Source organism: Pimephales promelas, chromosome 18 (assembly GCF_988280905.1).
Source record: "Pimephales promelas chromosome 18, fPimPro1.hap1.1, whole genome shotgun sequence".
NCBI classification, from domain to species: Eukaryota; Metazoa; Chordata; class Actinopteri; order Cypriniformes; family Leuciscidae; genus Pimephales; species Pimephales promelas.
This window is the reverse complement of record NC_142786.1, coordinates 6767908-6780871: the sequence shown is the minus strand read 5'-3', so window position 1 is coordinate 6780871 and position 12964 is coordinate 6767908. Positions and strand designations below refer to the sequence as shown.

The 12964-nt window shown below is 37.7% G+C and overlaps 1 protein-coding gene across 1 annotated transcript in view; it reads left to right on the top strand.

The window, feature by feature from the left end:
* Nucleotides 1-6487: 6487 nt before the first annotated feature.
* Nucleotides 6488-12964, top strand: part of trim46b (tripartite motif containing 46b) — a 50632-nt gene continuing 44155 nt past the window's right edge. Inside the window, exon 1 of the mRNA XM_089122719.1 lies at nt 6488-6576. Coding sequence (XP_088978845.1) covers nt 6568-6576 — 9 coding nt within the window. The 5' untranslated portion in view covers nt 6488-6567. The remainder of the gene's footprint in view (nt 6577-12964) is intronic.

Genomic DNA, 12964 nt, shown 5'->3' with positions numbered 1-12964 from the left:
GATCTTCTGAATATCTAAGTGGGTGTAGAGCCACAACCATAGTAACTGTGCCCTGATTCTCCACTGTCCCTTAAAGATACAGTAAGCGATTTTTGAAAAACGCTGTTGAAAAGTGGATCGGCCTGAGCACCAAAACACACTTTTAGTCAATTAGCAATTAGCATACACACATAGGATGTGGGTGGACAGAGAGCACAGTATGTAAGACGACGACTTTAGAAAAAACATTATAGAGGAAAAGGCCAGGGCAATATAACTTTAAAAAGAAAGGTTACATTCAGGCAAGAGGAAAGACATATTAATATTGGATAAGCTTTCCAGCGCCGGAGAGATCTAAGGTGGAAGGCCTGAAAATGGAAGAAGAGTTTGCTTTATTTCTTCTCGATACGTAAGTAATGTTGGTTTTGCTGTGTTTCACAGAAGTACACTGTAAAAATATATTGTTGGTTTAACTTAAAAATGTAAGCTGGTTGATTGAACTGGAAAAAGTGAGTTAATACAATGAAGGAGATTGATTTAATAATCAGAAACTCAAAATAATAAGTTATCTGAACTAAATAAATTATTTAATTTGATTTGACAAAAGAAAAAAAAATTGTGATAATCTTGAAAATGTTTTTTTTGGTTGAATATACTCGTGTCATCTTCGCTGGTTTGTTTATTTGCATTAATATTATTATTATTATTTGCCTGGAACTTCCTCCACCGTCCGTTTCAAGCATCGGCTTCCAAAGTGTGTCTGAAAAGTGATATAACATACTCCTAATTTCTTTTGGTTTCCCTTTTAGTGATCGCTATAACCTGTTCATGAAAATGTTGTTTTTTGGGATGGAAGGGTTGACTTGGGATGGAGGGAAGAGCTAAATTACAATTAGACATTCGAGCTGAATTTTCATTACACAAAGCGTGTACGTGAATGTGGGGGTGGAGGCATCAAGTAAGGGGTGTGATCCTTTTGGGTAGGGGCGTGTTTGTTTTGCTGATTTCAGATATCAATAGCTTTTAATTACCAGAAATCGCTTGCTGCACCTTTAGAATAAGTGTGTGAGGTAAATCTATTCTTGCTTGTTGCTGCTTACACTTACAGTGTCCTACAAATGTTTCGAAATGTCTTGGGTAAAATGGGGGTTTGCACAATATTAGCGTAAATCTAGGTATAGGTATGTTAGGTATGTTTACAAGCTCTAATTTTTGGACTGAATCTTCATATCTGATGACATACCTGATTTCCAAAGTTCTTCAGTAAAAATTGACAGTGACTACATTTACATGCAGCCAATTTTCGGGTTATGGTCGGGTTAAGGTCACTATTCGGGTTTCTGAAACATTAGGAATAACCCGTTTACATGCGTGAGCAGAGAGAGTTTCTCCTGTATGGAACTGCAATATCCCGATGTAAACGGCGACGCGCGGTTAGCGCCTAGACGTACGGACAACCTTACGATTCTTCTTCCTGTATCCAAAAGACAACAAGAGCAGCAGCTGCACGCGGATAATGAATAGTTCAGGGCAGATTCGCCGATCGCCTTTGTTTGCGTTTTGATTTTTGTTTTGCTGGTAACGTTACTGAGCTCGCTCCAAAAGTATGCTGTGCTGTGTCTCGCCTGGTCTCGCTATGTTTACTTCCGGTATACTCTACTCGGATTTTTGTATGCGCCGAGAAGTTTCTCTACTCAAAAGACCAAGATTCCTTGCGAATAGAACATGCGCAGAACACAAATCACTATGGGGATATGCCGATACGCGTTTACATGACCAAAAATTCGGGTTAGAAAAGGGGTACCCCAGGTATAATATCCCGGTTTTTAAAATCCGGGATATGAGCATATTCAGGTTTTTGCCGGGGTTTACATGGCCGTTCGCGACCGGGTTATTGTGGAATTCTTGAGGTTTGGCTAACTGCTACAATGGCGGCTCCCACGAGGCTTCAACTTCCGGCTGATGGATTACCCCCTTGGTTAACCACCACAACCAATTATTGTAATGTGTAAATTAAAGTGCTCAACATGTATATATTTAAACATTTCTGTCTTAAAATGTGTCAAAATAACATTTATTGGGGTTTCTTCAAAGGTAGCATGTTTTCCCAAGGCGTCATATACTGACTCTTTTGCCAATGCGTATACATCCAACACACATGGCACCCTTTAGTCTCTGTGACCCCATGGGACCATTCACAGAGATGATGTTTTGAAACTTTTGGAGGGCACTGTATGAGGGCAAGGTGACTCAGTGGGTAGCACTGTTGGCTCACAGCAAGAAGGTCCCCAGATAGAGTCCAGACTGAGCCTTTTGTCTGGAGTTTGCATGTTCTCCCCGTGTCTGTGTGGACTTCCTCTGGATGCTCTGGTTTCTCCCACAATCCAAAAACAAACAGGATAGGTGGATTTAAATGTCCGTAGGTGTGAATGAGAGTTCAGATGTTTCTGTGTGAACCCTGTGATGGACTGGCCATCTCTCCAGGGTTTCATCACCCCGTAGCCATAGGTTCCAGCACAGGGGTTAAAAACCAAGAAAGCAGTTTAGAGAATTGATGGATGTATGAACAAGGCAGAATATTATTATTAGCTATATTAAGCTTTTAGTTGGTTTGTCAATATTTTTTGGCTATATTTACAACTTGACTATATTGCCATTACAGAGATGGGAAGAGCTAGGATATTTTTAATATAACTCTGATTGTGTTTGTATGAAAGAAGAAGTCATATACACCGAGGATGTCTGAGACAGTTTTAATTTTTGGGTGAACTATCCCTTCAGAGCTGTTGAGTGTAATTTCTGCAGCACCAAACACAACTGTAAAAAAGAGACTTGAGACTTGGTTTCTTGAACATTCCCCTCATCTGCCATTGTTTGGGTGAACAAGTAATGGGTTTGGGTAAAACCCATACCATTAAGCCATTCTTGATATTTGAGTCCTCTGCAAATGCATTTCAAAGTTAGCCCTAAGTTAGCACATACTAAATGGGCAAAGACCAAAATCTCCCAATTTTTTGGTCAAAATTATATTTAAATAAAAGTCTGGTTTAATAAATTGATCTTCTTTTGCTCAAATCATGCAAAACGTATTTTTTCAAATTTACAGGTTCGTATTCGAGAGTAATCAAACGGGAGATGCCCCTAAAAAACTGATCGGCTGTTTTAACTGTGAGGTAAGATGTGAGTACGTTCACACTCTGTCCAAATCTTTTGGGTTTTTGTGTATATCCATGAAATGTGATTTTTACAAGTCAGTTTCAAGCTACAGGCATACATATATGCTTTGAAATCCTATTCAAATTACATTTCTGGAAATCCTTTTCAGTCTGACCGCTCTGAGAGGATTTTGCGTGGTTTATGTGACTTTCCAACGCATTCTCATCCTTTAGCGTCATATAGAATGCTATATGACAAAACGACGCTATACTACGCACATGGCACCCTTTATCGTTAATATAACACGCGCTGTGATGGTTAGGTTTAGGTAAAGGATTTATGATGCCTTGGGTTCGCGTGAATATTAATGATAACGGGTGCCATGTGCGTAGTATAGCGCCGTTTTGTCATATAGCGTTCTATGTGACGCTAAAGGATGAGAACGGGCTGGACTTTCTCACGCCACGTAAAATGTAAACGTCAAACATTAAAGAAAATATGCTGAAAGTCGCTGCTGAAACAATGCTGTGTTGAAGCAAAGTGCTTGACAAGCAGAAAATGACAATATAACGGATAAATATTTTGAAACCGGCGGAGCTACAGCACGAAATAAAGCCACGCATACCAACCCCCTACGATTCTGTCGCTGCCTCATAAGACACAGTAGTCCAGCGCTACAGCTACACATCAGATTGTAAAATTTAACACAAAAAAAAGACTATCTCTATTGCAAACCCCTCCATGTTGCGCATGTTGTTGTTTGCCGTACCTACTAACGCAACGTCATTGCCATAGACACCAATGCAGATATTCCGCAAAACGAAAGAGCTGCATGGAAACACAAATTGGAAACAATTGCGATACACAGTGTGGACATCAATCATTTTAGATCAGATTCTAATAGGATACACAAATAATCGAATTTGGACTGGCAGTGTGAACATACTTTGATTCCTCCAGTACATTTGAAAGCAGTCTAAGATGCAGTACGTGTTTAGGGAAACCGTTTTTTTGCAATTGTGTTTGGTGATGCTGGTGGTGTAGAAATGACATTCTGCACCAAGTTGTAAATAAAGTGTCTATAGTTGAGTTTGATAGAAAAATGGCTATTTGAGACTTGTTAAGTGTTACTTATTCGGCCAGGAAATTTACAGAAAAATAGAAAAAGAGTTGCAGATAAACAATTCACAGTGAAGGTGAAGTAATGACTGAAGTATATTGTCATTTTTGCAGTGAACGGACTGTATACTGTTCCAAATCCGCCTCTGGGGCCCGTACATCTTTCAGGTACATTTTCCTGCTAAACATTTCTGGTGACTACACATATCTGGTCCTCACAAACACTTCTGTTTCTCATTGCAAGTACCACTAAGGTTTATTGCTAAAGTCATTATAGCAATTAGTGGTTCTTATGGAATTAATTAAAATTCATTCAAAAAACAAGCTGCCAAAAGATTGCTGCTGTTCGCTGTGCTCATGAAATGCCAGCCATCTCGTCTTAATGGGGGACCAAGCAAATTACTTTCAAATCTCTCTTTCTCTCTCTCTCTCTCTCTCTCTCTCTCTCTCTCAGATGCAGACACAAATCATTTCCCATCTTTGAATAAAGTATTCTTTAATAATATGCAGTCTGTGCTTCGTCATTTAATGGCTGGCTGTTGCTTACATTAGGAATAAGTGTGGGAAACGTGACGGCACTGATTAAGAATGAGAGACGAGTAGGGCTGTGCATGTACAGTCATTTTAAAGGGGTCCTATTATATTTTTTTTTTTTGTTACTTTTCCAACTTCCCTCAAATTTCTGTGTAATTTTACTGTTTGAGGAGCATGAACATGTCTACAAAGTTACAAAGCACAAAGTCCTTATGAACTCCTTTAAACACCGTCTTCAGTTCTTCTGGGAATATACACGTCACAATATTCCTAATTTAAATAATTCTCGCCCAAGTGTGGTGAGGCCTGGTTGAATTGCGTTAGCAGTAGCGATGGGTATCCATTTTAGAACCGGTAGTATATGTCCAAGAACCCTGTGATTCGATAAGAAACGCGCATTTCGATTCCGCTTATCCTGTGTTTCTGTGTGTGCATTTTAATGTGATTTTAAACCACTCAAGTGCAAAAGACTCATGCGCTGTTATCTTCTGCACACACATCCAAAGAAAAAGGGATTTGAATATGATTTTAAATCATTTAAGGCGCAAGAAGTTTTGTTTTCTGTGCTGCGCACACGTGTAAAAGTACATTGGGTCTGTGCAGCTCTTAAAGTGGCAGTAGCCTAATATTCCTGCTGCCGTCTCCATAATAACGTTAATCAAACAACAAAAGACAAAGAAAAAATTCAGGCATTGTTCTTGACCGAATAACCTTTGTAACTATATTTGTAATGTTTTTTTTTTTTTCATAAAGTGAAGTGTTATTTTACATTTGATTACAGTTTCTGTACCTGAATACCTGAAAATCTTTTAACACTGTTAAATTTCAATTTGTTCAGTTGTATTCATTTGAGCGATTGCTCATTTTTTTATTTTTTATTTTTAATGTTTACTTGTCTTATATAATGCTTGAAATTTATATTTGTTAGGCTAGTTGTTTTTGCGATAGTATTTTTAAGTGTGTGATGGTATTTTTAAGTGTGCGATGGTATTTTTTAAGTGTAAGTGTTCTTTAGCGTTTATTTTTGTTCATGGTATTCAGCCACAATGAAATGTTCTGCAATAAGACTTAGAATAAATTTGAATGATATCTACGTTTTTTTTTTTTACCTTATTGGAATCAAAATTAGGAATCGATAAGAATCTGAATCGATGAGCGGAATGGAAATTTTTCAAGTTTTAACAATACCCAACCCTAGTATGTTGTTGCCATGTCCAAGAAACACTGTTTTCTCCACCTCTGTACAATTTGTGCTTGCAAAGGTCGTTCGGCTTGATCAGTTTGTTCTTGACTGTCGGACTCGGGCTCAAACTGATACGGCAAAACTGATTCCATTGTTAGCATAGTTACAGTAGGGTTTACAGTGCCTCGGGAAGCTGATACTCACCAATTATGGCAAGCGCATTACAGTTCCCATACACTTTAAGCGGAAAACCAATCGGTCTAAAGGTCGGCTGACCAATCAGAGCAGAGCAGTTCCGATGAGGGTAAAAACTGGTGCTGCACAAAACGTATTCTAGTAGACCCCATAAACAAAATTCTGAACCTGTAAATGTGCATAATAATATGATCATTTGATGTATTTTTGTGTTCATATTTCCTACAATTCGATTACAGGTTCTCTAAGCGATCATGGGTGACGTCACTTCTTGTTGACGATCTCATCTCCAACCCCTCCCTTCTGTGCTTCCTGAAACAGTTGTGAACGTGCATTTCTTAAAGGGAAAGTAGCTCACGTGCTAATGCTACTGCTGTAATGATGGCTCAACCAACTCCTTCATGCTCTGTGTGAGTATTTGAATATGTTTTGTTCTTTAAAAATTTTAAGTCTTAATAAGGATAGATATGGGAACCACTGGGTTAGCAAGTGATTTCTGTGAGCATAAAGGAAAGTCTAAGTAGTCACTACAAACAAAGTAGAGTTTTATTGATACTTCAGTCAATGTGTAATGTCACCAAGTTAGCTAAGTGCTTTTATAAATTGCAGAACAGAATACAGAAAACGAGAAGGTACTTTCCTGTTATCCGGACCCCACCATATACCATTTCGGAACAATAGTCATCCCTGATTGGTCTTAACCCCAGTGACGGGTAGGTTTAGGGGCGGGGTTAGGGGTAGGCCATCGTCCCTGATTGGTCTTAACCCCAGTCACGGGTAGGTTTAGGGGCGGGGTTAGGGGTAGGCCATCGTCCCTGATTGGTCTCAACCCCAGTCACGGGTAGGTTTAGGGGCGGGGTTATGGGTAGGCCATCGTCCCTGATTGGTCTTAACCCCAGTGACGGGTAGGTTTAGGGGCGGGGGTTAGGGGTAGGCCATCGTGGGGTCCGGATAACAGGAAAGTACCGAAGAGAAACATTATTTGAAAATCGTTTCGCCACCAGAGGTTATAATTATAGCTTCCATACAAGGACACAATAATAGTAAGATAACGTTAGCTTCGCGTTTCCCAACAACGTGGGCATAAACAAATTTAGTCAAAGTTGTCAATACTCTATAAATTAACATTCAAATTCATAACAAACAATGGATGAAAACAATCAGTCACATAAATTGTCGCCCTACTATTAATTTGATTGATCATTTTCAATACAGATTGATCACTAGCTGCTACAAACATGTTGTATTCACCAAAGTTAACGCTGACTGCATATTTTTATCTAATTATATCCTTGTGTGGGTTTGGCGAACATAAGCGTCAATTTAGAAAAGAAAAAAAAAGAATTTAACGTTAATGTTACCCACCTGTCCAGCAAAAACAGAGCAACCTGAATGTCGAACTGGAAGCCCTTCTGCCGGCGGAGTTCTCGCCATCTTTCGAATGCTTTACCGATGTAAATTCGGTACTTTGTGCGTTCTTTATTCTTTTCCCTCTTCTTTGTTAGTTGATCATCGGAACGTCGTCTTTTGTCGGCCATTATTCAAACTTCCCTCTTGATGCTTCTCTCTCCTTCACGCACCCCCTTTATGTGGACGTGCACTAACCCCCCACACCCATCCTTAAATACGTCTTGCCAGTGATTGGCTGGAACACTGTTTGTTATGTTTCGTGGTGCGGGTGAGCCAAGTTTGTTCTTGTTGCCGTTTGTGGAGCCTGTGGTGTTTACAGAGACCACGTTTTTTTTACAGTGTGTTTAGGGGACAGCTATCGGTTAGTGAAGAGATGTTTGCTGTATGTGACAAAAAAAATATTTTGGCCTGACATCACTTAGAGCACCTTTAATATAATAGCAGGTCATTTAAAGAAGAAATTACAAAAAAACTTTTTCAGTTAGCTTTAACGAGATGCAGCACTAGACAAAAGTGAAGTGAACCTTATGCGAGAGATTGAATATACTAAATCCTGCGCCGATTGTAGTATGGTAGTGTGCTAGGGACTAAAGCAGACCGATAGGAAATCTACTCTGAACAGACAGAGATGGGGAAATGCTGACGTGTGGTCCCGGCTGGACAAAGTTTCAATTGATCACTCGTTCATGAAGGATGGATGGAGCAGTTAATGGTGGGGAGAGAGGACAGCGTCTCAGGCCTTGGGTGGATTTACCAGGGAAAGGAGCTGCTCATTGCGCATGCCAAAACACTACAAACAACACAAAATGTTATACTAACTACATTTGTTACTGACCTGTAATTTAATACGGGATTATTAGATTTAAAGGGCATATTGCAGGTTAGAGGACCCATGAGTCAATGTATAGAAAAATAATGTAGGAACTAGATTTTCTTTAAAATATACTTATAAATACGCTACAGAAGCATCTGGAGTCGTTTTTGTGAGAAAATCTTTACTTCCGCGTCTGAAAATGGGCGTGGCGGGCGTGACGTAACGGGCGGGAGAGCGGATGATTCAAACAACAGGAAAACAATGGATCGCAATGGCATTTCGGACGCTGAGGAAATACTCTGAATTAAAAATTATGAGCCTGCCATGCTAAAGAGAGCAGGACAGGCCAGGATAATGTTAGCCAGAACGGTCAGAGACAAATTGTGTTGTGGTGTGAGCAGAACCAGTGGAGAACAGGACAGGTGTCTTTTGGTGAGAGACGTGCTTATAGAAATACACGTTCGCTAACGATATACACTGTGCTCACAATATTGTTCAGATTATTATGATCCTATAAAAGGCCAGCAGACATTAGTATGTTTAGGGTAGATTTATACTATTAAATGTATAAAAACTATACTTGAATATATTTCTATTGTACTAATAACATACTAAGGTACATTTTAATGCATATTTTTCACCTGGGTTATAACATAAACACAACATTAACGATTTGAGTATTAACATGTGGACTCGATCTTGAAGTCTTTTTTGCAACCTCCACAAACACTATCATTTACCATGACTGTGAATACCAGCCTACTCTGCACTGAGCCGAGGCTGAGGCTCCCTAACGCGACGTAAAATGACGAGATGTTGAAAAAAAAAGCAGTTTTTACGAGCAGTCCAAGAAACGCTCACTTTATCTACTAAATTAGTGCCCTTATGTTGTTTTAAAACATTTTATATCCTGCATTAACTTTTCATATGTTATTTTCATGCAAGGTTATCTATTGATTTAGATTTTTTTTTTTACCTGCAATATGCTCATTAATGTAATTGTATTAAAATTCTACATATAAATCAAGTGCGATCAAGCAATACATTTTGATTGATTGAGTTCAAAGGTACACTATGTAACTTTTGGCCCTCTAGTGGTTAAAAAACAAAACTGCATACATTTTGCAGAAGAACATTGTTTCGGTTGTGCTTCGGCTCTGCGTGACTTTGTGAATGAATATGGTTCTTATAACAAAAAAATCTGAGATTATCCAACGCAATCTCACGACCAATTCATATACGAATTCGTACAAGTGATTAAAAAGTGGCTAATTCGTACTAATTCATACGACATCACTCGTACGAAGTTTAGGGGCGGGGTCAGGGGTAGGTCATTCATACGAATTGGCCAACTCGTAAAATATGTACAATTTAGCAAAAATCGTACGAGTGAGGTCGTATGAATTGTTACGAATTAGCCACCTGGTAAAATTGCCGTGAGATCGGGTTGGATTATCCTACTGCTCTTAAAACATTTACTACAAGGCTTAAGAGACATAACCAGTTCAGATGAGATGGAAACGATCTAAACCCATTAATAGACACAGTACTTCCTTTCCTGAAAATAAATTCCAGCACAGAGCTACAACAACTCTGTTGAACTCTGTTAGAGAGCTACATATGGCAATTTATCTGTTCAATATAATACCTTTCTCACCTGAGTAATACAAATGCCACATCCGGATCGCTTTACAACATTTCAAATCCCTCAGTTCTTCGCCATCCCTAGAAACCCAAGCCAATGTTGATTCTCATTTTATCACGAGCTTTGTCATGTTCTCTTTTTGTTAGATCCTCCTCTGTTTGCTCAATGTAGCACTCCCACATCTCACATCGCGAGTGACGCATGCAAAATTTTCCAGAAAAAAACAAAAAACATCCAAATATAAACACTTATAATATGGCTTAGACCATAGTGAATAAGGGTAAGACAAAAACATGTTTGGGAAACATTGATGATATATTATTTAAATGAGTCAATACAAAAAAGTTACATATTGTACCTTTAATATTTTATGAAAGCTTTAGAACATCCTTATTTGATGACAATATTCATACAATAATTAAAATGTTAATTTATGAATGAATTATAGTAAAGTGTTAAAGAATCTCTTTAATCACTAAATTAACTTTAAGATTATCACATTGGGAATTTCAATTAAACTTGCTTTGTGACAGTAGAAGTAAAATTAAGTTAGTAAATTAAGCTCTAGTATGATTTGGCCACTTTTCATCCACAAATGTCTATTTAGTACAGCTTCTAACTCCAAAATTCTTATGCTTTGACACCATTTTCAGGATGTTGGGCCAAAAAATGCCAGGTTAGATAAGTGAATGTCCACTTTGATTGCTATTATTGACAACATTATGATGATGCAAGCCACAATATCCCCACAGAGTTCAGCATTTAAGAAATTCTATATAGCTCAATTTCCTATCCCAACATGCACTATGGCACTCAGTCAATGCATCAATGAATAAAGATTGCGTGTGTCTACCATTACTGCGGCAGCCATGGCTCGTCTGCCAGAGTAATTCACTCGCCTCTCTCCGTGAATGTGCTGTGCTGGCACATTGACTTGTCCAGATTTACCGTGCTCACTCAGATGGAGAAAAAGAGGATATAGGGGAATAAGAGTGGGTGTGTGTGTGGCAAATAAAGGTGATCATGGCACACATGTTTTTGCAGAGATATGGCTGAGATGATGCTGGAACTAGGATTGTGTGAAGGTGAAACTTATGTGTGGATTTGAGCATGAATGAGGGAACTGTGGGTAGAAGATTGATAGATTGGTCTCTCAGTGTGTGAAAAAGATAAAGACAGGAATGTAACAGTAAAGATTGATATGATTTATGAATGTATAAGATGTGTTAATGGCAATGAAGGTACAACTAAGTGTGAAATTACATCTTGAGACTCCTTAATGAAGTCAGTTTAAAATCCGATTGATAGGCAAGAGAACAAGCTGATAACAAGGATTCTGGTCCTATGAAAGGATATTTGAAGGTGCACTAACATTTAGACTCTAAATGACTCTTTTTTTTTCCCAGTTGTCATTCAACGTCCCTCTTAAAGTCACTGACATACAAACACATATCGGCTGATCTCTGAATGACTCCTGTGACGCCGTCCACGATATTGCTGGCATGTAGCCGGCGATCAATGGCTTTTAATTAACAGGGTAAGATGGGCATGATCGATAATAATGACGAGGGAGAGAGTGATTGAGGTAAAGGGATGGGCTGTTTTGGGATATAAAGATGCAGGTCTGTAAATGAAATTGGAAGAAATGCATAAAGATAGAGATGTAGAAAGACAGAAATTAAGTGTACTGTAAATCAAGGGGTTTCAAGATTTTTAATGTCCAAATATGACATATGATTGACACATTTTAAAATTTATGATATAAATATATCCACTCTTGCATTGTGTGATTATGCATTTTTGGGGCAAAGCAAGGTGAAACTATATTTTTGGTCTTAAATAAAATAATAGAATATAGAATACATATTTATTTTATTCATTTAATAGAATAAAATGCCACAATGATGAGTAAAAAAAACAACATTAATGACAAATTTGGTAGTTTAAATTTTAAGCGTATTTTTGTATTTTATTTTACATTTATTATTAAAAATACTTAAATCCTTTTACATGTTATTTATTATTATTTTATACTACAATATTATATTGTTATTACGGATGTCAAACCATTAATCGTGATTAATTGCATCCAAAATAAAAGTTTGTGTTTACATAATATATGTGGGTGCACGGTGTATAATTATTTTATATATATAAATACACACACATGCTTGTATATATTTAAGAAATATTTTCATGTATATAGATTTATATATATTTTATTTATTTATTGTATATATATATATATATATTATTTATTAAATATTTTATATATAAATAATATTTTTTTCTTAAATATGTATGCATGTGTGTGTGTTTATATATATATATATATATACATACAAAATAATTATACAAAGTGCACTCACATATATTATGTAAACACTTTTATTTTGGATGTGATTAATCGTTTGACAGCCCTAATTGTTATTAATTTACAGTTTCATTATATTAACAATAGTATTAATACTATAAAATGTAAACCTTGTACTTATTTTATTATTATTAATGTTTATCATATAAAAACAAACACCACTACTGTAGCAGGCAAAAGTAATAGAATAAAGATGCTGTCAGAATGCTTCTTGGATCAGATTGATGAGTGTTTTCTCATGGGAGCATTCGTTAGCACTGATTTGGCTCACTGAGACACCTTCACCGGATTGACCACAAGTGGCCCTCTGAGACCACTGAGGTCTCTCAAACAGAGTCCCCTACTCTTTAAGCATCAACCACTTACAGGCATAGACGCACAAGCACTCTTCAGACAGCTGAGATCTGAGGTAAAGTGGTCTGACACTTCATCCAGTTTGACCTCTGCAGATCGTTGCAGTTTAGAGCGGTATTGATTGCCTCTAACCCCATGGACAGCTTCATCCTCTGAGCCTGCAATCGCAATTTATTACATTCTCGATCCCTCTAAGCTTTA